We start from the raw sequence: 24,583 nt of genomic DNA on the forward strand, positions 1-24,583 counted from the left end.
AATTCAGCTCTGGTATAATTGGAAGCAACTACAGTTGAAAGCACCAGCTTAGAGCAGGGCTGAACTCGGGCAAAGAAGACAGGGAGAGCCATTTGTTAAATAGGGTCATTAATACTCAGCTGTCACAGGGCTGCTGTAAGACTTTACTCATTATTGTAAAAGTGTTCTATAAGGGCGCTTTCATACTGGCTCTCAAGGGCTTTATTCCTTACATCTAAGATTGAATTTAAACACCGTCTTCTACCCACTGCTTCTTTACATTTCCCCGCGTGAGCAAAGGTTTATTTCTCTGTCAGGGAGGATGGCTCAGTGCCACTGACTACCCTTTGCCTCACAGAGCCTGAGTGATATACACTGCTGCAATGAGGGCACCTGGAATCAGGGATGCTGTGCCAGATGCGATTGGGTGGCACAATGCCGCATAGGGAAATTTTATACTTTCCCTGGAAGAATCAGGATCCCAGCACCCATTTCTTAGTGATCTGAGGGCTGGCCCCTGAAGGACACTTATCTAAGCTGTGAATAAACTAGTCCTCATGCTATAGCATTCCTTAGCGTTTTATATCTGTGAGGTCCCCTCCTCAGAAAAGCATGAAAATACATCGACTTATAGGTCACAGCAGTTAAAGAGGACCACCCCTGTTTGTGTCTGTAAGGAGATGGTGAGGTTAAGTATTGCATCGTAGCGTTCTAAGCTCTGACCATAAAACTGTCATCTCTGAAAATTAATTTAATATAAAATACACCTTTAAAAATATTGACAAACATATAAGGGGGTTAACACTGAAATATCTAATGCGTTTGGTATGTGCATTTTTCACACAGTAGGAGATAGAGTTAGTCATAACAAAAATGACCACAGCATATCAACAGTCTTGTTTTCCCCCCAAAGCTGAAATAATTCAGGTACTTGCAGAAATAGGTCAGGGTGGGGATAGACATCTCAGTTTGCATTTCGGACTGTTCGATGATCATTTCAGTGCTGTTTCACATATTACTGTTCTTTCTTTGCAAGAGTACCTCTGCAGCATGTTTTCATTTTTCTTTGCAACTGGGGACTCAGAAAATTATTCAGTTCTTAAATAAGTTTTACAAAAGCTGAAAACCAGAATTAGGAGGATGAAATTAAAACCAGAATTAGGAGGACAACAATGTGAATTATGTGGGGACAAATACTGCGTATCCAGAATGCCAAGTCTATATTGAATCAGTAACAGACAGATTTCAGTAGAAATGTGTACTGTACACACTATATATTTTATTCTACTTTTAACCATATATCTATTCTGAAACTATGTGTTCAGTGCTCTCAAGTGTTACAAATGTACTTAAACTTCCCTAATATTTTTGAATGAATTATAATTCCTGATCATGGCTCTCATCACTTATTTTCTGCAAGTGGTTTTAGCATTAAAAAGCTATTCAGCACTGAAAACCCCCAAACTGAGTAGATTTCAAGTTCCAATATTGTTGTAGTTTCAAAATGTTTGTATCCTTCAGATAAGCTTGAATTGATTGTATCAATTCACTACATGAGTTACAAGGTTTAGTCATGTTTGACATGGGCGTTTCAATCCGAGGGAAGGCCATACAGTAAACGGAGGTGCTGCTACCTCGAGTGCAATGTGTCTTCCTTTTTGCTACGCTTTCTTCAGATTGTGGACTTGGCCAAGAATGACTGCAACATACATTTGTTCAATGGACTTTCCAATGTCAATTTTCAAGAGTTGGCTTCGGTGGCTCAAAATTTCCTCTTCGGAGGAACTTTAATTCTTGCAACTCTTGTGGTTGTAAACTCTGGTCCACTCCAGGAATTAGCTTGTAGCTTAAGGGAGATTCAATATAACCATTTCTGTAGAGACAGACCCGCTTGCAGAACTCAAAGGTGCTAAACATAACACCATAGTATGGGACAATCTGTGGGGGAAAAAAGAAGATTGAAACCAGTTATTAATTTAGAGTCACTATCAATATTCTCTACTCAGTTACAAAGCTAGGATTTATAGGACTTCATTGTTGATTTGGCCTCATCAGCAATGCGGATTTACACCAATTGAGAATCTGACCCTAAATGAGTTGTGCCATTCTACAGGTACCAGACTGAGTTAAGACTTGGTTTATTATAGGCACAACCCGATTTAGCAAATTATTGTGAGGAAGTGGGCTTGTGCTGAACTTAAACAACATAATGTTTAAAACAGTTAAGATTTGTTTTAACAGAACATTTGGGATGCATTTTGTATGTGGCAGAAATGCGTCCTTTCTTTTGTCCCAAGCAGAGTCAATGAAGCTATCCTGACTTACAGTAGCTGAAATTCTGGCTCTTTATGTTTAGCCATTTTCCCTGCTGTTTCTCTGTTATTTCCCAGGTGTGTTTGAATAAACTTCCACCAAAAGGCTCTGCCACTTCCTCGAACGCTTTTGATGAGGATGGTGTCATATGAAAGCCAGCAACTTGCAGATGGCTATTAACACCAAACCAATAAAGCTCAAACAGCTACATTGTAACCCGAGGAAGGGCAAACCTCTACCATTGCTGTCACAAAGTGTCTAATCAATACACTGTTCAGAAGGAGAGGAGAAGAGGGACATCATGTGTGTTACAGTTCCAACCACCAATTAGTTGGTCATGTGTCTCAGATTGCATTTAAATACAGACTGATCGGAATGGAGGAAATCCGCACCTTGAGTAGATTGGCTGTGAGTCCACACCAGAGTCCGAGCACGCTCTTGGTCTTCACAGTTTGCCTAAAACAGTCAACCATGCCAGTAAAACGGACATCAACCCCTCCATAATGGGGAAGGCAAGGACTCTGAGCCTGTTCAAACGAAAACCACAACAGGTGTTAATTATTTTTAATTGAGTTGATTTGTTTAATTCCTTCATTTCTATAGGTGTTCAACACTTAAATGCTGAAACAGGTGGCCTTCGTCTATTTACCATGCTTTAGTCAATTATATTTCAAAGACTTAACAATTCTGCCTGAGGTCTTATTGAAAGGTAACCAGTTGGGGTGGGAAGATATTTTAAATCTAGAGTATAGGAGAAGTCTACTACTAATTCTGCGTTGCACTGTACATGGTGTAACTTGAATAACATATCCAAGCCACCCCCAAACACAGTAAGATTTAAACTACCAAAATGCAAAGTCACATGAATACATGATATTATGTCATAATCTACCAGACCAGTGTGCACTTGGTTCACATGGAACAAAAGTGCAATGGGTCAATCTGAGTAGCAAAATCCTTTCACATTAATCTCTCACTGTGTTAGAACAGTTAGGATGGCCTGATCTTCAATAATCTGATCCTCATCCATCTGTATGGACACAGATGTAAGTCCACTTTGCATGTGCAAATCAGGGATTTGTTCATATATATGGCAAGACAGACTCTTCCAGACAAGAGATTCAGGCATGTGATTGCACATGTAGGTCTGATCACTGAAGATCAGTAATTTTATATTACTGACAGTGATCTTATATTAGCGGGAGTTTAACTGTTAATTTACTGGTGAATATTGATATAATTCTCTTACATTTCCCCAGTGATCTATAACAGCAAGTGGTGTAATATTCCTTCTTAGTTTGGCTGAAAAACCCACAGCTTCCTCAAGGTGACAAGCCTGTAACAAATTTCTCTGTCAAACTGACACCTGTTGATGTTTGCTAGATGCGTCTGCTCTAGAATTTCAATCGTTTGGCAGCCCTGGTCTAGCTGGTAAAAAATGGAAACATACTGAAGACTAACATCATATTTTTATCCTTAATATGCCCCCCTCTTCCCACCAGATGGTGGTGGGGGGGAGGGGGATTAAACTCTGGTCTCCTAGAACTCACGCGAGTGTTCTAACCATTAGGCTAAAAGTTATAAGGTGGGTGGGGGCAGCAGCAGCAGCTCCTCCTCCAGATGTTTTGTGTGGAGCGAGGCAGGTGCCTAACTCATTCCCACAGGAAATGCCTTAGGGGCAGGCAGCTGATTCCCATTTGTGGCTTGCTAACCAAGATAGGTGCCTAAATCTGGGATGCAGGGAGGCATCTGTCTCCATGAGAGGGACAGGGTTTAGCACCTCCCTCTCCTTGTCGTTGATATCTTCCTTGGCCAGCTTAGGTGGCTCCCTGCACTGGATTTTGTGGGTCCCATTCTAAGGCTCCAGTCTCTCCCCATTCATTGCACAGGAGCGTGGGCACCTAACTTGGCTTTGGGGAATCACGGTGGTGATCCTATGATTTTCCGGGCACCTAAAAAATTAGGCACTGTGACACTCAGCATTGCAATGCCTAAACCCTTTTGTGGATCTGGGTCAAGATTCCTTAGGTCAAAGTGCAATCAATGCATGGTAAGTGGGTGGGATTTTTGAAAGCACCCAAGAGATTTGGAGCACAAGCAATTCACACACTTTTGAAAATCCCACCCCGGTCACTAAAAACCCAGGATGGATTTGACACATGCTTCTGCTTTCCAAAGTGACAGGGATATTTTGAAACAGATTCCAAAAGCCCAGGAAACTGTGGACAATTAAGTAGTGAAAAAGGGACAAGTAGGAAAAATACCTGAGGAAGATGACAATGCTGCTAAGCATATGCATCCTTTCCTTTCCAATGTGCAGGGGAGGACTTGCAAGAATTAAGTGCATTAGTTTAGCTTAATCACTTTAGCCATTTTGTACACTGCAAAGGCACATATCAAAGGGTGGCACTTTTGTGTACAATACAAATGTAGGGTACGCTGTACGGCAGATTTAAATAAGATTTTGTCAGCAGTAAAACTACTCTGGAGAATGTTAAAAAAGAATGGTAGGTCTCAAAGAACCAGATTTCTAATTTGCCTACAGACTCTAATCTCTAAAGTGATTTATTGAGAGATTATTTACAGTAACATTCACCATTGTAAAAGCCATTATCAAGATTTTTATCTGTGACGTGAGGTCCATACCCCCCCACCTTTCTGGCTTACTGGAGCCATAAAAACAAGCCCTTAGACACAGTACTTGAGAACCAAAAGATTCTCAAAGGAAGTGTCAGCCTGAAAACAATGGCACAATTTAAATCAAAATTATTTTATCCAGTAGTTCAAGTTAAAATTTTAGGTTTTGAAAAAGGAAAGAAAGCTTTACAAAGCTAGAAAATATTATTAAAAAACATGTAAACATTTCATTTAACACTATTTTTAAGGAATCTGTGAACTCAGGGGTTGTAGTCTATGACTGGAGAATTGCAAATATATTACCTGTTTTTAAGAAAGGAAAAGAAAGTGATCTGGGCAACTACTGGCCCATTAGTTTGGCCTCACTGTATGCAAGGTCTTAGAACATATTTTGAAAGAGGAAGTAATTAAGGACAGAGGTAAAGGTAAAGAGTTCCTCAGTGACCCATCTTAGGACCAATCTTATTTAAGTTTTTCATTAGTATCCTCGCCATAAAAAGTGGGGGTATGCTAATAAAATCTGCAAATGACAGAAAGCTGGGAGGTATTGCCGACATACAGAAGGACTGGAATATCATACAAGAAGATCTGGAGGACATTGAAAACTGGAGTAATAGAAATAGGATGAAATTTAATAGTTCAAAGTGCAAGGTCATGCATTTAGGGACTAACAAGAGTTTTTGCTATAAGCTGGGGACATATCAGTTAGAAGTAACAGGAGGAGAAGACAGACTTGGGTGTATTAGTTGATCACAGGATGACTCTGAGCCATCAGTGTGATGCGGCCATAAAAAAGGCTAATTCAATCCTAGGATGCATTAGGCAAGGTATTTCCAGGAGAGATAGGGAAGTGTTACTACAATTATACAAGGCACTGGCGAGACCTCATCTGGAATATTGTGTGCAATTCTGTCTCCCATGTTTAAGAAAAGATTAATTCAAACTGGAACAGGTGCAGAGAAGGGCTATGAGGATAATCACAGGAATGGAGAACCTCTTACCTTACAAGAGGAGACTTAAGGAGCTTGGCTTGTTTAGCCTAATGCAATGAAGGATGAGGGGAAATATGATCACTCCTCTCCCTCCCTCCATCAGAGGGATAAACAACAGGGAGAAGAAGTTATTTAAGTTAAGGGCCAATGGTGGCACAAGAACAAATGGATATAAACTGGCCAACAATAAGGTTAGGTTTGAAATTAGACAAAAGTTTCTAACCATCAGAGGGGTGAAGTTCTGGAACAGCCTTCCAAAGGGAGCAGTGGGGGCAAAAAAACCTAACCTGGTTCAAGCCTGAGCATGATAAGTTTATGGAGGTGATGGTATTGTGATATTGGCAACAATGGCATATGGCCCATCCACAACTGCTATTAGCAAATATCTCCAATGGAGAAGGGACACTATATGGGGAGGGCTCAGTTACTATACAGAATTCTTTCCCAGATGTCTGGCTGGTAGGTCTCACCCAGATGCTTAGGGTCTAACTGATTGGCATATTTGGGGTTGAGAAGGAATTTTCTCCCAGATCAGGTTGGCAGAGACCTTGGGGGTTCCTCTCCAGCATGGGGCATGGGTCACTTGCTGGTTTGAACTAGTGTAAATGGTGGATTCTCTGTAACTTGAAGTCTTTAAATTAAGGTTTGAGGATTTCAGTAACTCAGCCAGAGGTTATGGGTCTATTACAGGAGTGGGTGGATGAGGTTCTGTGGACTGCGATGTGAAGGAGGTCAGACTAGATGACTATGATAGTCCTTCTGGCCTTAAAGCAGGGGTGGGCAAACTTTTTGGCCTGAGGGCCACATCTGGGTATGGAAATTGTATGGCAGGCCATGAATGCTCATGAAATTGGGGACTGGGGTGCAGGAGGGGGTGAGGGCTCTGGAGGGGGAGGGCAGGGACTGTGTGGAGCCCCCTGGCTGCCCCTACGTGTAGGAGCTGGAGGTGAGACGTCGCTGTCTCCAGGAGCCGCGCGGAGCCATGGCAAGCCCCCGACCCTGCTCCCTGTCGGAAGCTCGAGGGCCAGACTAAAACGTTTGAAGGGCCGATCTGGCCTACCCCTGCCTTAAAGTCTATGAACCTAAATTAAAACTTTGGTTTGGTTATCAGTTGATGCTGGAGGATTCACACATCCCTACAACACTAATCCCTACAACTGCACTAGAGCAGGACAGCTAAAAGTGAAACTAACAGAACAGCTCAGACTAGTTTCATTATCCAAGTTCTGCAGAAGCCTAACCTGGTTTATATAATGGGGAGGAGTGGTTAATTGCTTATTAAAAAGAACACACCTACTGAGTATAGTTTTTATGGGTAGCATAACACACACACAGAGTTTTGCAGGCATACATAACGGCATACGATTTTGAACCAGCAATTTAGGACACGTAGATTTCCAAGTATCTGATCTGCTGGTGTTATTAGATATTTAGTGACCTACACTGCAGCTATGATTTTTTGTACCCACAAACTACAGACACAAAAATGGAGACCATCTTGAAAATCTGGTCCTAAGTTGAGACTCTTCTTCCTTTCCTATGGGATAAAATTTATCTTCGTACGAAATTGTCTTGGAGGTACTTTTACCTTCTAGGTGTGTGGTACAAATGACCCAGGGAGGGTGAAAAAGGAATTAACAATATATTCTTGTAGTACTGTAATGGGGATTTAGGATTTTGATCACTAAATATAGTAAATCTCTTGTATTGATAGAAATTCTATACACATTCAAAAGATCACAGCTAAAAAACAACTCAGCAGTGAAGGACACCAATTTATCATAAAGCTCAACAGTTCATTTCACTTAATCCAGAATCTAAAATAAGAACGGTGAAGTCTTTTAAGGCTGGGTTAATAGGGACACTTGCAGCAGCAAAGTGTAATCATAGTTGAAAGGAAATGGACGGCCAAATCCTGCAGTCCCCACTCAGGAAATACTCCCACCAAAGTCAATGGAAATTTTCATTGAATGAGGATGAAAGGATTTGGGCCTCAAAGAATATTTTGCTACCCATAGATGGCAAACAATTTCAAAATGCAAATAAAGAACCAGTTTTAAGAACGTGTGAGCAATTTTACACAGCACGGACCAAATTACAACCTACAACATTGCGGCCAGATTAACCGTGGATCAGAACATACAGTAAGGCTCACACAGGCCATTCAGACGCGTGGAAAGGTAATCCGCTGTGAGGTACCAGCAGTCAATTGTCTCCAGAGCAATAGATGAGAACAGCTGCCTGCACTCTAGGAACACTTTGTCCTCTTCTCGGTAAGAGGAGAGAAAACCCCCCTGATCTGAGGTCAAACCCTGCCTCTCTTGCTGAAATCGATGGGGCAGCTCCAGTGAGCAAAGCAAGCAGAATTTGGCCTCTGGCACAGCATTAAATAGGTTAGGATCAGGGCTTTTGTATTCTGTGGCTTCTGCCTTTGCCGTGGAATACATCCCTTGCTGCTGAGCCTAAGCTTTCACAAAAAAAAAAAAAAAAAAAGTTTGCTTTTGCTTCTATGCTCATGATGATGAAGATACCCTTGAAATGAGGACGGAGGCCTTTTCTAGAGAGTCAGTGCAATCCTCATTTTGGTTTTGGAGTGCCTTATATTGATTTAGCTCAAAGTGGTAAGAAATTGACACAAGCTAAAGCATTGTCTGCATGCAAATTTGCACTGGTTTATTTAAACTGGTGCAAACCCCTGTGCAGACAGTCTTGGGCCCAAGTCCTGCAAATATGCATGGTTAACTTCACGTATGGGGACTTGTTTCATTGATTTCAGTTGGGCTACTCTCTGCATGCAAAATTAAGTATTTGCATAGGTCTTGACAGGACTGGGGCATTATTTTGGTTTAAGAGGGGCAGGGGCCTATTGCAGTTTAGTTTATGGTGATTAGCAACAGATTGGAGCTAAACTGAAAGGGAAAGTTTAAACCAATAGCCGGGAGTGTCCACGCAGCCTTTTGCACAATTATCAGTTTAAAATTACACATTAAGTTATAGCAGTGAAACTCTGTATATAGATAAACCCATGATTGATACAAGGCTCTCTTAATTGATTTAACAGTGTCCACACACACGGGGACAACACTGATTTCATTACTTCGGTTTCCAAACAGTCCCTCTCTTAACCTTCTCTCTTGGTTAAATTCCAGCACAGGGAAATACATTCCATTCAGTCTGCCTCCTGCAGTTTCAATCAGATACAACAAGTTTCACTTCCTTTCCCCAAAAAACGTTGAGCAGTGCTGCTGAATGACAACAAACAACTGCCTCAGAACACCTCAGAGGTGGCTGTGTTTCACTGGTGGGTGAGGCCTATCGATGCCTCACCTTCCACAGAGAGATGTTTATTTAGCTTAATTCGCTAAGCAGTTTGAGATCCTTATTTATTACTCCTAGCTTCCTACCTCCTTGGAGAAAAGAGGAGACAGAAGAGCGAAGTAGTAGTAGTTATTGCCAACCAGATCAGGACTATTAAATCTGTTCAGTTCCAGGGGAGGCATCACAGGGCTGAGGAAGGGTCAGCTATGACCAGTCCTACTGCTAATTATTTGTACTGCCTTTTCACGTAAGGAAAAACCCCCTCACATCAACAACAAAACCTACTCTACTACAAAATTTTAACACCACAGTTTTATGACGACAACCATATGGATAGTCCGTCTCCAGGCGTCTCTCCCCTGCTTTGGGGTTTCTGAGAGAAATGCCTCTAAGTGGTTGGGCCAGAGAAAAGCCAACTCGAGCTTTGGCAGAAGGAAAGTCTCACATTTCACTGAGGCAAGAATTGCGCCCCAACTGGCCAGTGGTGCTCCAGGGACTGTAGTTCCTAAAGCTCACGTATCTTGCTCTTTAATAACCTCAGTGACTGAGCTGTATTAAGTACGTTAATTGCCAAATAAATAAAATGTGGACATGGCCAGTAGCTGGAAGTGATTGTAAAGAAAAAGCCCATAGAAAATAAATGGACTCTGATGCGATCCATTTGACAACACTCCCCTCCTAGTCAGGCTAGTCATGAGTTCAGGTCCCACTCCAGGACTTGGGCTCATGCCTAATGCTAACACTACAGTACCGTGAGGAGAGAGGGAGTTTGGGATGGTGATAGGAATCACAAGTTAGAAAATGCAAATTAGTTGATTAGTCCCATTGCTTTGCAAACATACAAGTCTAGGGAAGAAGAGAAATGCTGCATGGAGGTATTGTCTCTCTCATGAAATAAGAGGACAAATATGTTCCCGATGCACTGAAATCATCTGATCTACACTCAGGGTGAGTTTGGCCTTTTAAGCACAGATCCTTGCTGCCTGTCTGGAAGTGACAGGGGATGATGGAAGATCTCAGGGCACTTTTGAATCTCTTTCTTCATCTATGCAGAAGCAGAAACCACACTTTGATGTCAATTAAAAATATGTAAACAGATTAAACTATGCAGATGCGGGTGGATTAGACAAATAGTGTTGGGGTTGAATTAACAGGACAAATAGAGACATGGTCCCTTCAACAATAAAACCCAGAGTATTTAAACAATGGATGCCAATTATACAAAGTATCTATGATTTTTAAAAAACAGTATTGCTCCTTATTATCTACACTGTGTAATATACCACTCTACTCATTCAAATAGCTTCATCTTTAAAAGGTTCCAAGGCTCCAGCATGTAAGGAGTTAAACAAACAGCTTTTGTACAAAAGCATGTATGCTTTTTAGATGTTATGTGAACCACATGACCCGGGTGTTTTTTTGTTTTTTTAAATAAATTGGCTCATGACTCGAATAACTTTCATATTCCCAGCTGGCAGGAAAACCAAATCTTGTAAATCGCAGGGATGCTATAATACAAGTGCACTCAGAGACTGGCCTTAAAGCACCGGGAAACATCCCACCGCCTAAGCTCTCTCTGTACAACAGTTACTCACACTTAGGCAGTGTTGGAATGTAACGATCTGACAAACCCTCATTTCAACGGCTCACATGGAGAATGCTTTTTATAATAAAAGACTATTGGATCCCATTTCCTTGTCCAGGCTTTGCTTATAACCCACCTCTAACAGTTGTGTTAGGCTGAGATTTACCACACAAGGCCCTAACTATGGAGCTATTTTAACCAAAAAACAATTATATACAAGCTCTTTATTGACTTCAGATTGACTGTGTGCTCCAGGGGCTCTAAACTGGGTTTAATGAATGGTCAGGCAATCCTATAATGCAGTATGTCCCTTACTAAAGGTTTCAGAATCTACTACTGCAAATTCGTAGTAGTTAATCACTTTTTATTAATAAAAAAAAATTACATTTGCATAGCACCTTTTATCCCAAAGGATCCCAAAACACATTACAAACTGATACGGGGTGCTGGAACAATTTTTATAGTCGGGGCATTGAGCCAAACTGTAAACCCTGTATATGATGGAAACCACTTCAAACCAGGGGGTGCTGTCACACCCCCATCACCCCTAGTTCCAGCACCTATGAATGGATATATAAACTACACCCAATATTAATGCAATTCCCCACTGAAAAGCAGCCACTTCCAGGGTGAGGTGTGACAACAGCCCAGAGCAACCCTGCACAACTGTTTAGGACAGGAAGTGAAGAACATCATATCCATTTGTTTTTGATTGCTCCAAAAAGGACAGTTACAGTCCACTGAATGCATAACCTGGTGTTAAAATGGTATGGAAGCATCTTCCCATGATGCACTCCAGCAGATACATTCCTGTGAGAAGTTTCTTCATAACACATGGAACGGTGTGCAATCAATGCCAAATATATATAGACACTGAATCCTGCAATAGCTGTAAGGAGCTGAACTCTGTTCGGCTTAGTCTACACTACAGAAGGTTTGCTGGTCTAGCTATATTGGCGAACCCTGCTAGTGTAGATGCAGCTTATGTTGGCTAAAAGTGCTTTTGCTACTGTAGCTCCTTCTACACTAGGACTTTTGCTGGTATAGAAATGTCATGCCCCCACCCCCAAAATAAATAAATAAAAAATGCACCCCAAACCAACATTGCTATATTGGCAAAAGCTTCTAGTGCAACCCTAGCCCTGGACTCTGTTGCTCCTTTAGCAACGGACTGTCAGGGAGTTTCAGGCCAAGGATGGATAGTTTCAGGGACAATGAAAACACCAGTGCCACATTAAGGTTGAATGAGGCCAGCTAACCAATTGGCAAGTACAGCTGCAGTTTGTGCATGCAAATAAGGTTCTGTGGTTATAAAAATGTACACAGACTGAAAGGTCTGCCAGTTTCAGGGCCATTTGTGAAAGTTCTGCCCTAAGAATCTATCATACTAACACAAACAATTCAGAACTAAGGCTGTGAAGGCTGACACACTTGTGTCTTCATATTGTAAGAGTCTTAGAACCAAGCTTAATGCTACAGGTCACCTGTGCAAAGCGGTGTGCCAGCCTGGAATTTCAGCCTGGACCCCAAACTTGCTTGTTTCTGTAAGCCTACCTACTGGAGCTCAGTCCCTGAGCTTTACTTCAAGATGGATTCTAGCTTAAAAATATCTTTGTTGGACCAGCCCATTGACTTTGTTGGCCACATGTGTGATCCATGTTTAGGTCTCTGGGTCCATAGAGGCCAGAAATACTACCGACTCAGCGTGCTCAACTCCCATGGGCTGGAGGAAGGGAAGACCTGATGTAGGAGTCTCTGGATATCCAGAAAGATGGGGTGGCCTGATTTGAAACCTTGGGAGGGAGGGGAATAAAGTGAGATTCTTCTCTACCCAAGTCACTTTTGTTATGGTGCAAAAAACAAACAAAAAAACCCCAACAAAACCCTTTTGATACAACTTTAGTCCCATTGTGTATAGCATGGGTTCAGTACTCTTCTAATTATAATCCCATATATGGCACATAACAGCTATAGTGAAATCCAAGGCTCAGAGCATCCCCTCCTGTGGAAACACCTGCAGAGGAAGAGGGCCAGTGCAGTGTACAAAGATCTGATGGAAATCACCCAAACCATGGGAATAGGGTGGAGAAAGTGGAACCATGCTACCAGTGCCTCCCTTGTCCCTGGGATCCCCCATAAAGAAAGGTTTCCCCTACTACAGACTGGCTAAAGGTAACAGCAGAGAGAGAGAGAGAGAATCTTGAATTCACGTTAATAAAGGTGCAAGGTCCATTGATACAGTATTACATATTCATCTGGGAAACTGGATGTTGGTTTAAACAACTCCTCAATATTTTTCATGCTACTGATGGAAGATGAGAGTATTTATAACTGGCAGTTTTTATTTGGATTGAATTACCTTAGAAATATTAAGAGAGTCCTAAGAAAGCAATTAAATAAACCTCAACACCCCTTCTCCTCCCCTACATTTCCTTTTAATATTTGCAAACAAACATTGCATCCTGCTAGTGCATGACAGCCTAATAAAGACATTAATTAGAAATTGACTAAAAATAAAAATGAAACTGATTAGACTATTTTCATTGTTCAAACTGAACAAAATGCAAAAAGTGAGTGAAAAAGTAAGAAATAATGTGGAGGTTTAATATCTATGGTGTTATATGTAACATACAAATTTATTTAACATATACAATTTTTAACGTAAAGTGACCCCTATAATGCCAATGGAACACAAATCAGCTATGCAAAATTTCATTAAATTTTAATGTGAAAATTTTAGTGAGGTTTTCAGCACGTACTTGGATTCAAACAAAGATTTCACAGTACATTGTAAAAATGTCAACTCAACACCCCCTAAGTTTTTCTTCTAAACTTTGAATAAAAGTTATCCAGCTATTTCCTTTTTCAATCATTAGGTTTGTATCCTGCCTTCGAATACCTTGTGCACTATGATGGGCTAAGATAAAGGCCATCTCATACTGGAGGGAAGGATCTAGTCTTAGGTTCTCTTTCACCTAAGCAATAATTTACTTATTTCTTCTAAAAGTTGGTAACACAGAAAGTGTTACTGAGAAATTTCCCTCTGACTAACCCCATCCTCTAGATTCACAATATAAGCCATAGGTTCCATGCCAAAACATGCATACTGTACCTCTCAATTCTCTAACATGCCAAACAGGAGCAAAATGAAAAAAGGAAGACAAAGGGATAAAATTAGGATAATCACGATAGAGAGAGAGGGCTCACACATTCAAAATGACTGATTAGAATTTGTTTTTAATTAAAAAAAATCAAAAAGCATTCGACTATATTTCGCGTCAAATATAGCAACTTTTTTTTTAAAAAAAAGCTAAACATGTTAACTATAACCCTGCGGGTGAAGAGGGGAAGGGGAGAGCCATGGTTACAGGAACAAGTTTGACAGACTAAATCACCACCAAAATATAAAACAATGGAGAGTCTGAGCCTGTTCCATTGAAGTCAGTGACAAAACTCCTGCTGACCTCAGTGGGGCAGGATCTGGTTGTAGATATGTAACACTGGAAAGGATGGATGAAGGTGACTATGATAAATGTTAGTAGTACTTAGTCCTTAAATAGTGGTATGTATCTTCAAAGAACTGTCCATACAACTCATAACTGAAGAATTAAGTGTTATTCAGACATGGAAATAGATGGAGTTCAAGTGATTTGCCCAAGGCTGTCTAACAAGTCAGTTACAGAGCTGGGATTAGAACTCAAGTGTTCCTAGAACCCAGTCCTACTCTCACCTCCTTGGATCAGTGCTGCAGTTCCAGACCACTGCTATATTAGTGGGGTCTAGGTTTTCTTCCTGATGGTTGTCCAGTTCCCTCTCTCACAGGGGGATCTGACAGAGCCTTGAGACTCCCCAATTTCCCCTGCCCAACACCAATATTGAGCCACTGGATCTCCTTGGGCAGGAAGATTGGTGACGCTCCTTTGGCAGCCTGCTAGTTTTATTTCTGAAGTCCATCAGAGGGACTCCTTGTGGCCACTAGTCTGCCCCAGAGCTCTCAGCTCCTCCTCACCCAGCAAGCAAGAGTCCAGGTCTGTGAAATGAACCAGAGTTTCCCCATGTGCCACTGCAGAGCGCTCATGCTAGCCTACTGGGGTAGCTAAACATTTCAGTACATCACATGTTTTTATTTCCCAGTGATTAGGCTCACCAGATGGAAACGGATCAGAAGAGACAGTTGGGACAGATTCATGGTTACAAAAGGTATTAGCTCCTTTCTTTTCTTCCTCCTATTGTTTTCCCCACCGTACCTCTGGGATGTTCCATTTCCCCACTCCTTCCCAGGTCCCACGTTGTCACTGCCCTTCTGGTGCAGACATCATCATGGCTACTCTGCACTCCCTCACGCACTGACTCCCCTCTGTACTGGGGACAGAGCATTCCTCCTTCAGAGCACTTTCAGGGTCCAGTCCACGTCCTATTGAAGGCAATGGGAGCCTTTCCATTTGCTTCAGCGAGAGGAGATTCAGGCCCTCAGCAGGCGAGATCAGTGTGGAACTGATCCCCCACAAGGCTGAGCAACATGCTTATGCTAACTTTTAGAAACAACTTTGTAGATCGATTCAACCCAGCTTTAGCCAGCCCCCAGGGTCAGCCAGGCTATGATTTTCAATGACTTTTTACTTGGCAGTTTGAGCAAGTTCAACCACTCCTACTTAAAAATAACAAATCAGGATTGATTGAATTTATATGTATCCTCCTGCCTTCCCCACAGCTTGTTAGTAAAGCATTATGGGGAGTTGGGGGGGGTCTTTAACCTCAAAAAATCACGTTAAGACTGTAAGGCACTTGACAAGTATACAAATTGCAGCAAAGGTGAAAACAAATCACTGTAGAACAGAGAAAATATTTATATTTTTGTTCAATTTCTTCTTTCTGGTCTTTTTTTTTTTTTAAAGACATTTATTTGCTGGAAGTGTAGGACAGTTCTTTACAGAGATAGGGCAATAAACCCAGAGTTTCTTATTCTATACAGGTTTCAGAGTAGCAGCTGTGTTTGTCTGTATTCACAAAAAGAAAAGGAGGACTTGTGGCACCTTAGAGACTAACCAATTTATTTGAGCATGAGCTTTCGTGAGCTACAGCTCACTTCATTCTATACAGAAGTACCCAACAGAGAGCAGCTGGCACTTATCTATAAAAAAAAAGAAAAGGTGAAACAGCACACCCTAGTGGCTGAAAAGAAATGATGTTTTTGCTTCCCCAACTGTACTGCTCCAGAGGAGCAAACTATAAATGGATCTTTTTAACATAAGACTGGAAGCCTGTGAATTTTCCTTCTCACTAGCTATGAAAACTTAGTGCACAAATTAGTGGTGCACTGAAATGTAGGTAGTTAAGGCTAACGAGAAAAGCATGAGACTATGACCTGGTCCCTGCCTAATTCTCTATAGACGGTGCTAGCTATGAACTTACGTGGAATGTTTGTAGGAACTCCAACACAGGGAACAATACAAGCAACTCAAGTGGTGAAACAAGTGAACCGTTTCATATGAGTATGGGGGGGGGGGGAGGCAAAGCTCTGGATTCAGGACAGAATGGTAGGCGGGCGAAGGGGGAAAAATCAGATGTCACACTATTTTGGGGAACTGTGTTACAACTGTCCTAAAAACAATAAGGGAATTTAAATCCCAGTTTGAACTGAGGGGGAACTAGTTTTCCTTATTACACTATCGGGCAGAAGCATGAGTTTAGCAGATCTGAGGAGAGAACTAAAAGGAAGGGATATTCCCACTACTCATCGTCCTAGTCCCAAAGTTCGTGCTCAGGTAGGGCATCAGACACAGAGTGCATCTACTCTACAAAAAAACTGCACCACAGCAAGTCTCAGAGTGCAGGTTAACTGACTTGGCTTATGGGGCTTGGGCTATGGGGCTAAAAATAGGGTCTCAAGCTGGGCTCCAGCCCGACCAGGAATGTCTACAGTGCTATTTTTAGCCCCATAGCATGAGCCCGATTCAGCTGACATGGGCTCCGAGCCTCAGCACCATGGGTCTTTTTTGCAATGTACAAGTACCCTTAGAGAGCCTTAGAAATGAAGTCCCATGTTTACTTGTTGAATAGAGAAGCAGTGAACACTTCCACTTCAATAGGCCTGAACCCTGACTCAAAGGGGCCTCCCCAAGTAGTCTCCATCCCTTTTGTTTGACTTCCAAGCTGAGATTGTCAACAAGGCTGCCAATTATGATGGCAGCATTTATGATGTGGATACCTGCACACCAAGAGCAGGATATCAGCTCATTTGACTTAGGTCAAGCAGCCACCAAATGATGACAACTCTTTGGTACTCTGATGATGGTGATGAAATTTTAATGAAAATAAGGTAACATCAAGAAATATTGTTGATCGCATGATACCACTTAAACTGGTCTTAACAAAACCTAAGCCAAAAAAGTCTCGGCCATTACTGCCAGGAATAATTCAACCTCTCTAAGGATTCACTCTTGGTAAAAAGGAATCACAATCAACTGGCTAATGCCTGGCCCCAAACTCTTGAAACTAACACTGACAATATGACTACCACCAAAATGGTAACAATAACGATGCTCCGTACCTGCATTTTCCTCTTTACGGTCTCAAAGGGGAAGGAGAGTGTCTGGGCTACCCCAGCTGCTAGGCAGCCATTTATGAAGTTCTGAAGAGGAGAGAAGCGAAAGCTGGGCTCTTGCCATATTTTATTCAGATTGATGTAAACAAAGAATGAGCCAGCAGAAAATGGGATAGCACCTATAAAGCAAACCAGACAGAAAAGATTCACGTGAGCACAAAGTATAATGCTTCCTCCTAGCCTTGTCTAAATGCCAGGGACTGTAAGCCAGTTTAAACTCTGCTTTGCTCACTTGGATCAGACTTAAATATCTAAAAACCTTTACTTGTTAGATATTCGTTTATCAAGGGGATGTCTTGCTTAGTTAAACCTCAGGTTTCAGGGTCCAAATAGGTCATTAGGCATTTACGTTTACAAAAGGGCTTGTATATCGTGTTGGTGCCTTACTGTTTTGGTCTCACGAAAGGTCAATCTTTTGTTCCATTCCTCACACAACTGGGCTGCCCTACAGCCCAAGTTGATGAGTCACGTTCTTCTCTCTTGCCTGGCATACGATTTCTGTTTTCTGCTGTCACCAATTTTAAGTTTTGCTTGTAAGCTGTTAGTGCTCATTTTTTTTGTCCGAATCAATTTATGCAACGATTTACGGTATGTTAAAATGTGGTATTCTGCAAGCTACAGAGTAGAGAGTCAATAAACATTTTACAAAATAAATAAAAATGCCACACCTGCCTCAAGTAAAGAGGAACGCCACTGCTTTGATTCACCTTTCAGGAGGACTGTATTATAGCCACAGTGCACTCTGGGTATACATAATTTTTCTTAAGTTAAGTGAAGGAGAAATAGGCTGCCTCTAAATGCAACCAGGTAATCCAGAAAAGCTAGGCAAGTGTATTTTCTCAAATTCTTTTAGCCACACCCATTAAAGATAAAACTGGCAGCACTTGCTCATCATTTAGAGACAACTCTGCTACCGCAGAAATAACAAAATTGTGAAACAAGTTGTGACCAACAGTGCTTTGTACCTCTAGATGTCCTCTACAGAGAGTCATTTTACTGCTTACACATTTAAAATGAACTGGGAAAACTTGCAGGGGCATCATATTGATGTTTCAATACATAACGTACAGTAAAGCTAAAACACCCCACTCTTTCCCATTATTAGCTTACCTAATACAGTCAGCGAAACACCGCGATAAAGTGCAAGGAATCCTTCTTGATGATAAATTGTGTAAAAAGCATGAAGAATCCCTTTATAAGATGGCTCCAACCGGTTCTGCACTATGAGTCGTGTTTTTACCACATCGGTAGGGTAAGTCACTACGGTTGCAACCGTGCCAGCCAGGCTTCCGGCCATGATGGCACTCCACTGGGAAATGTGGCCCAAGTCATCCATAAAGAGCATGACGAACCTAGAAGAGACAGATAAAAGAGGAACTATTAATTATCACTCAATACAAATCAGGCATAAAAATAAAGATAGCTCTTGTTGTAATTGTTCTTCTGCCCATCAGCTTATTTGAGAATACGTAGAATTTCAAGGATGCATTTCATCCCAGGATCTCCAAGCACATTACAAATCCTGAGCAAGCCTCAAAACCTCCATGAAGCAGGTAATAGTAATTGTAAACAGGGGGTAAACATGGGCACAGAGGTCAGAATGACTTGCCCTTTGGTCACAAAGCAATTCAGTGACTGACTCCCAGTCCCTGGATAGAACCACTGACCAATACTCTCTCCATTTTCTTGGATATGAAGCACCAGCTCAAGAAAAACTATGAAAACTGTTAAGGGATGCCACACTGTAGTGGTTCAAAGGACCACCGGTTTGCTTTTCAAAAGAATTTTGGTTTAAACACAGATGAGTAAATGAGAGCCCTAATGAGAAGCAGCACCTCACTCCTCCCTATTCTCTGCCTGTGGCACATAATACTCTGGTCTCCTGTGGGCTGTAATACTGTGGTTTCATTTTGGTGGCTGGGTTTAGTGTGCGGGTGCTGGGTGGTGTGTAGTGGCCTGTGATATCCTGGAGGTCAGACTAGATAATCTGGTGATCCCTTCTGGCCTTAAATCCTAGGACTCTGCATTTACATCTACCAAGACCAGAGGTGGGCAAACTCCGACCCGCGGGACCATCCTGCCTGGCCCCTGAGTTCCCAGCCGGGGAGGCTAGCCCCTGGCCCCTCCCCCGCAGCCTCTGTGTGCCACGCCGCCAGTGCTCTGGCCTGCCGCTCCTGCTGGGCAGTGCGGGCGGCTCCGGCAGGGCTGTGAGCTCCTGCTGCGCTGAACAGCATGGTAAGGGGGTGGGGGGGGAAGTAGATAAAGGGCAGGGGGTCCTGGGGGGCAGTCGGGGGTCAGGGGGTGGTTGGATGGGGCAGAGATTCTGGGGGGGCAGTCAGGGGATGGGGAACAGGGGGTGTTGGATAGGTGTGGGAATCCCAGGGGTGCTGTGGTCCTGGGGGGGGGGTAGTTAGGAGCGGGGGTGTGGATAAGGGTCAGAGCAGTCAGGGGACAGGGAGCAGGGACGGTTGGATGGGGGGGAGGTCCCGGGAAGTGGCGGTTAGGGGACGAGGAGCGTTGGATGGGTCAGGGGTTCTGAGGGGGGCAGTCAGGGGGCAGGAAGTGGTAGGGGGTGGATAGGGAGCGGGGGCCAGGTTGGTTGGAGAGGCACAGCCTTCCCTACCTGGCCCTCCATACAGTTTCGCAACACCGCTGTGGCCCTCGGGCCATAAGGTTTGCCCACCCCTGACCAAGACGAAAGTTACCATAACTCAAAACACTACTGCACAGAATTAATATGCTAAAGGAGTCGACTCACTGTTTCAGTTATCAACAGGAGATCTGCGACAACTACCAGTGTTTCCAATATACTGGATACTCCAGTAGAAGTTATAGAAAAAATATGCAGAAATCTTCATTACAATCCTGAGAGCAGCAAAACATTCCTTGTTTCATGGTCTCGGGGTTAGAAGGGCTTCTCTTGCTCGGGTAGAAGACTCATGCTCAGGCACTACGTTGCACCAAGAATTAAGTCTAGGTTTGAGTTTGCTATTAAAACATCAACACTGGCATGTTTTGTATTTGTCCCAACTCACTGATAGTGTCCTCGAGTCTTCAAGGGTAGTCTGTGATTCTGGCATTTGTGATTCAGAGGACAGACTAAGGACTTACTCCAGTGCACACAGTCAAGTCAAATTAGAAATGAGCATGATGGATATCATGCAAACAGCAGGAAGTGAGCAAAGGAGAAGTCAGAGGGGAGTCAGAGCCCAGGGAGCAGCTCAGAAGGGCAGGAAGGTAGGGGTGTGCGTGTAATTAATTCCATCCTTACCCATCAAGCCACCAGTCCGTGGCTCGAAACAGTCAATAACTTTCTAGCCAGAACATGTCCTTTTCGGAGGTTTGCATTATCATTAACTAAATATTATTAGTGTTGATCTCTGTCTGCTGTTTCGTGTCTGTGTATGGTATTCCCCTCCTAGGAATCTCACAGATAAACCACAAGCAGCTCAATGTATTAAAGAGTGGGAGTGCATGAGTATTTGTACTTGTTTTTGCCTAGCAGCTCCTCTCCACTTGTAGTAACTGACAGGGATCTGCCGGGCAAATGAGAAGAGAAAGAAAACTGTCCACCCTCTCCTCTGAGCAGCTTGCTGACCCAGCAAATAGTGGGTACATTGTTTCAAGTTTAAAGTAACAGTCAGTCCATCTAAGCTTCATAGAATTGTTACAAAGCAGGAGGCCCACATAAAGCTGCTTGAGTCCAAATCTTGGTGCTCCACTAACCCAACTTCATCATGAACTGCACTCTGAGAGCAATGATGATTCACTCACTGCCAGGTAAAGGACAAGCCCATTACAAACAGTGGATGGCATCAGCGTGAGGCCCCGGTGGCGCGCCTGATTGGACAGCAGGAAGGTGAGCCCACTCCTTTTCCTTCTCCTCCCATTCAGTCTGGGAAGCCAATGAACTGGAATAACCCCATCCTCCCAACCATACTGAAGTATCCAGCATACATCCTGCACCCAGCTGACCTCAATAAACCAACTGGCAAAAACAAACAAAAAAAAACCCAACAACCTTCAGGCAAACCGTCCCACTGCTTCAGAGTCCACTGGAGGCTTTGCAACAAACAACTGACTGCAAACTGCCTGACAGAAAAGGAAATCCAAATAAATCATGCATTTCTGCTAAGTAATGTTGACAGAACTACTTCCTATTGACAAAACACTCCTCTCTCTCTCTGCAGCATTATTTCCTCTAGTGGCTGTTTCTTTTTAAAAAAGGGAGTTTTAACATGTAATGTGGTACAGCAGTTTTAAAGAATCTGAGCATAAAGACTAGAGATCACCATTAGGATAGCATTACAGCGATAAAAAACGAAGGCTCTCAGTTATGAGTTTGGTAAAATTAAAATTAATGTTCTTATTCATATTTGTACATAGGCTCATTTAAAATAGATTTGTGAAAAACTAAAAATAAATACAACTAACAGTACTTAAGGAACAGATGCTAACTGCAACCTACTGTGACCTTAATTAAAAAAAAATCGCAGTAAATCACATACTGAATGGAACATTTACAGGATTGTCAAACTGTGATAAATTTGAAAGATATATGACTCTGTACATGTTTGTATGAGACCACTTAAAGCTACTGCAATAATTGAAACATAATAATTGAAAGAACAGAATTATCAGGAGAAAGAGGAACTTTGAACTTCCTTAAAGGGACACAGTCAATTTGAACTCTGGCCAATTAAAAACAAAAGTTAAAAACAGCAGCCCTATGGTTCGGTTGAGTTTTACAGTCACAATTTCCCCTTTTTAAAAAATGTATAAATCACCAACAGGGGAAACTGACTACCTCATTGAGGCCTAGAGAGGGAGTATAGAGGGAACAGGGAAACTGACAACACACCAAGCACTGTCCAACCAAGTAAACTGAAAAAAAATAAATAAATAAAAATAAAATAAAGTGGAGTAACGTCTTTTTTCCTAATCTCTTTCAATTACAGGAAATTTAGGTGTTACTGAGTGCACTTAGACAAGAGAGATGACATATTTTCAAGCAGAAGTGGGAGATTTAATATGATGAGTCTCTGATGTTAACCTAAAACCAGAAAATCTCCTTTCCCAAGGAGATCTGGCAGGTCAGCACATGCTAAATTGTAGGAAAACGCAAGGAAACAGGTTTCACATTAAAGTCAAACTGGAAACATTCTACTTGCTGACCTGGGAGAGATGAGGTGTCTTTTGACAAATAGTCATGATCAAACTCATCCTAAAGGGCGGGCTAGTCGGGATGGGTACATTTCTAGATGATTTAAATCTGGATCTCAGCTCGGTCAGCCGAGTAATAAACATGGCATGAGGCTCCAGTCCTCAGACTCCAGAATGGTTAATCTGAGACCTAATAGGGCAACTTCTGCTGCCTGTACCCTGGGAGCTGGGAAACCCCTTTGCAGGAGGGCAGCAGATCCTGGCAGCACCCGTAACCCCCCACCCCGCTAGGGCAGCCTGGCACTGCCCATCCCAATTGCCCCGAGCCGCCTTTGCAGGAGCAGGCGGGCCGAGCCTGGCAGCGCCCGGCGCTTACCTGCGGTAGGAGGCGAGCTGCAGGGCGCTGTAGGGGAAGAGGCGCAGGCAGGCGGTGAGGTTCCCCTTCCACAGGGCCCCGATGCCCTCGGCCTGGCAGACGCTGCGGCCCGCCTGCCAGAGCCCCCGCCAGGGCGGGGAGGTGCCCACCTGGGCCAGCACGGTGAGCAGCTCCAGCGGGGCGGTCAGGCTGAGGCTCAGCGCCCCGGCCAGCCCGGCGCAGCCCAGCCGCTGGCAGCCGGTCACCCGGCCGTCCCGCTTCCAGGTGGCCATGCCCCCGGGCTGCCCCTACCGCCTCCCCGGCTGCATGGCGCCCGGGCCGGGCAGCTGCGGGCTCCCTCCGCCTCCTGCAGGGACTGGGAGCCGGAGCGGCCCGCGGCGGCCAGGGCTCTGTGCGCGCCCCGGGAGGCGGCGCCGCCGGGCTGCAGCCGGGCTTGGAGGGCGGCGCCCCGCTGCCGGGCGGGGCGTCCACTTGCCCTTGATTGGTACCGAGGGGCGCCAAGGCTCCTGCCCGCCCCGCGCAGGGCGTCCCAGCCCGCCGTGGGCAGGAACCACCTTCCGCATTGGGCTGGAGCTGCGGCCGGAAGGCCCCTGGCGGGCCCGGGTAACGCAGAAGTCAGGAAGAGACAAGCCCATGGAGACTCCGAGTTTGAGGGCAGGCCTTAAAGTCTAGGGGAGAGTTAGCTGGCGTCTGAACTCACCCAACCATCTGCTCAAACCCAGCCTTTTATTGTCTCCATTATTCATGTGCGGGGCCTGTATTTTGTGATGTATCCAGCCTGTCAGATACCACCTCCCTCGGATACGGATCTCGTTTGCAGCCAGGGGAGGAGGCGATGCTGGCCAGGCCGGATGGAGGGGGAGGATGCAGTGGTACCCGGAGTGATGAAGGAAGAGGGTAGTTGTAGCGAAGTTATTCTTAGCTCTGCCCCGTTGCCTTTACTTTTAGCAGAAACATCCCTCCTTCCGCTCCGCGTTCTCTGTAGGCCACAGCCAGGGGGCATCCACTTCTGTGACCTTTGCTATATATATACAATTTCTTCTCAGCCTAGTTGAGATGTCCCCTCTCCTGCTCTGGTTTTGGCTCTGGGGTTTGCCTTATCCTGCAGCATCCGATGAAGTGAGCTGTAGCTCATGAAAGCTTATGCTCAAATAAATTGGTTGGTCTCTAAGGTGCCACAAGTACTCCTTTTCTTTTTGTGAATACAGACTAACACGGCTGTTACTCTGAAACCTGCAGCTTTAAGAGGTTTGCCTCTATCTGATCAATAGATCACTACTTTGGATGTCTCCTATGCCTTAGCATAGTGATTTCCTGCTGTTGCTTCATGCTGTCTCTTTAGGCTTATTTCTTGTCATTGCGTTTATTTTGCATGGGATAGCAGGGAGTATAGAAGCAGGCATGGCCATTGCTATGACTGTGATAGAAAGCACAGATGAAACTGGGTTTCCATCACTATTTAATCCCTGGATTAGTCCTTTTTAAAACAAAACGTCCTTGTCCTTTATCTGATGTGTCAGGGACACAGGAGTTTGTTATATAAATCAGATTATTCTGAATCTAGAAAATCTGCCACTGTATAACAATCATTTGTAAAAGCTGTGGACAATTGTATT

General features: G+C 43.5%; 1 protein-coding gene across 1 annotated transcript; it reads right to left on the bottom strand.

The window, feature by feature from the left end:
• Positions 1-717: 717 nt before the first annotated feature.
• SLC25A43 (solute carrier family 25 member 43) lies at positions 718-23,363 on the bottom strand. Its single transcript, XM_077826851.1, has 5 exons — positions 22,968-23,363; positions 18,539-18,780; positions 17,375-17,547; positions 2,685-2,819; positions 718-1,917 (listed from the first exon to the last, which is right to left on the bottom strand). The coding sequence occupies exons 1-5, from the start codon at positions 23,237-23,239 to the stop codon at positions 1,714-1,716; spliced, it is 1,026 nt and encodes a 341-aa protein (XP_077682977.1). The 5' UTR covers positions 23,240-23,363; the 3' UTR covers positions 718-1,713.
• Between the last annotated feature and the right edge of the window lie 1,220 nt (positions 23,364-24,583).

This window comes from Eretmochelys imbricata, chromosome 9, assembly GCF_965152235.1.
Source record: "Eretmochelys imbricata isolate rEreImb1 chromosome 9, rEreImb1.hap1, whole genome shotgun sequence".
Classification (NCBI taxonomy): Eukaryota; Metazoa; Chordata; order Testudines; family Cheloniidae; genus Eretmochelys; species Eretmochelys imbricata.

What these genes read in the sequence shown, in the direction of transcription:
- SLC25A43 (XM_077826851.1), bottom strand. Translation starts at nt 23,239, where the DNA reads ATGGCCACCTGGAAGCGGGACGGCCGGGTGACCGGCTGCCAGCGGCTG. An exon ending in TGTTTCGCTGACTGTATTAG is followed by an intron (nt 17,548 to 18,538) that starts GTAAGCTAATAA and finishes TTTGCTTTATAG; the next exon opens with GTGCTATCCCATTTTCTGCT. An exon ending in CCGTAAAGAGGAAAATGCAG is followed by an intron (nt 2,820 to 17,374) that starts GTACGGAGCATC and finishes TCGTTTGAACAG; the next exon opens with GCTCAGAGTCCTTGCCTTCC.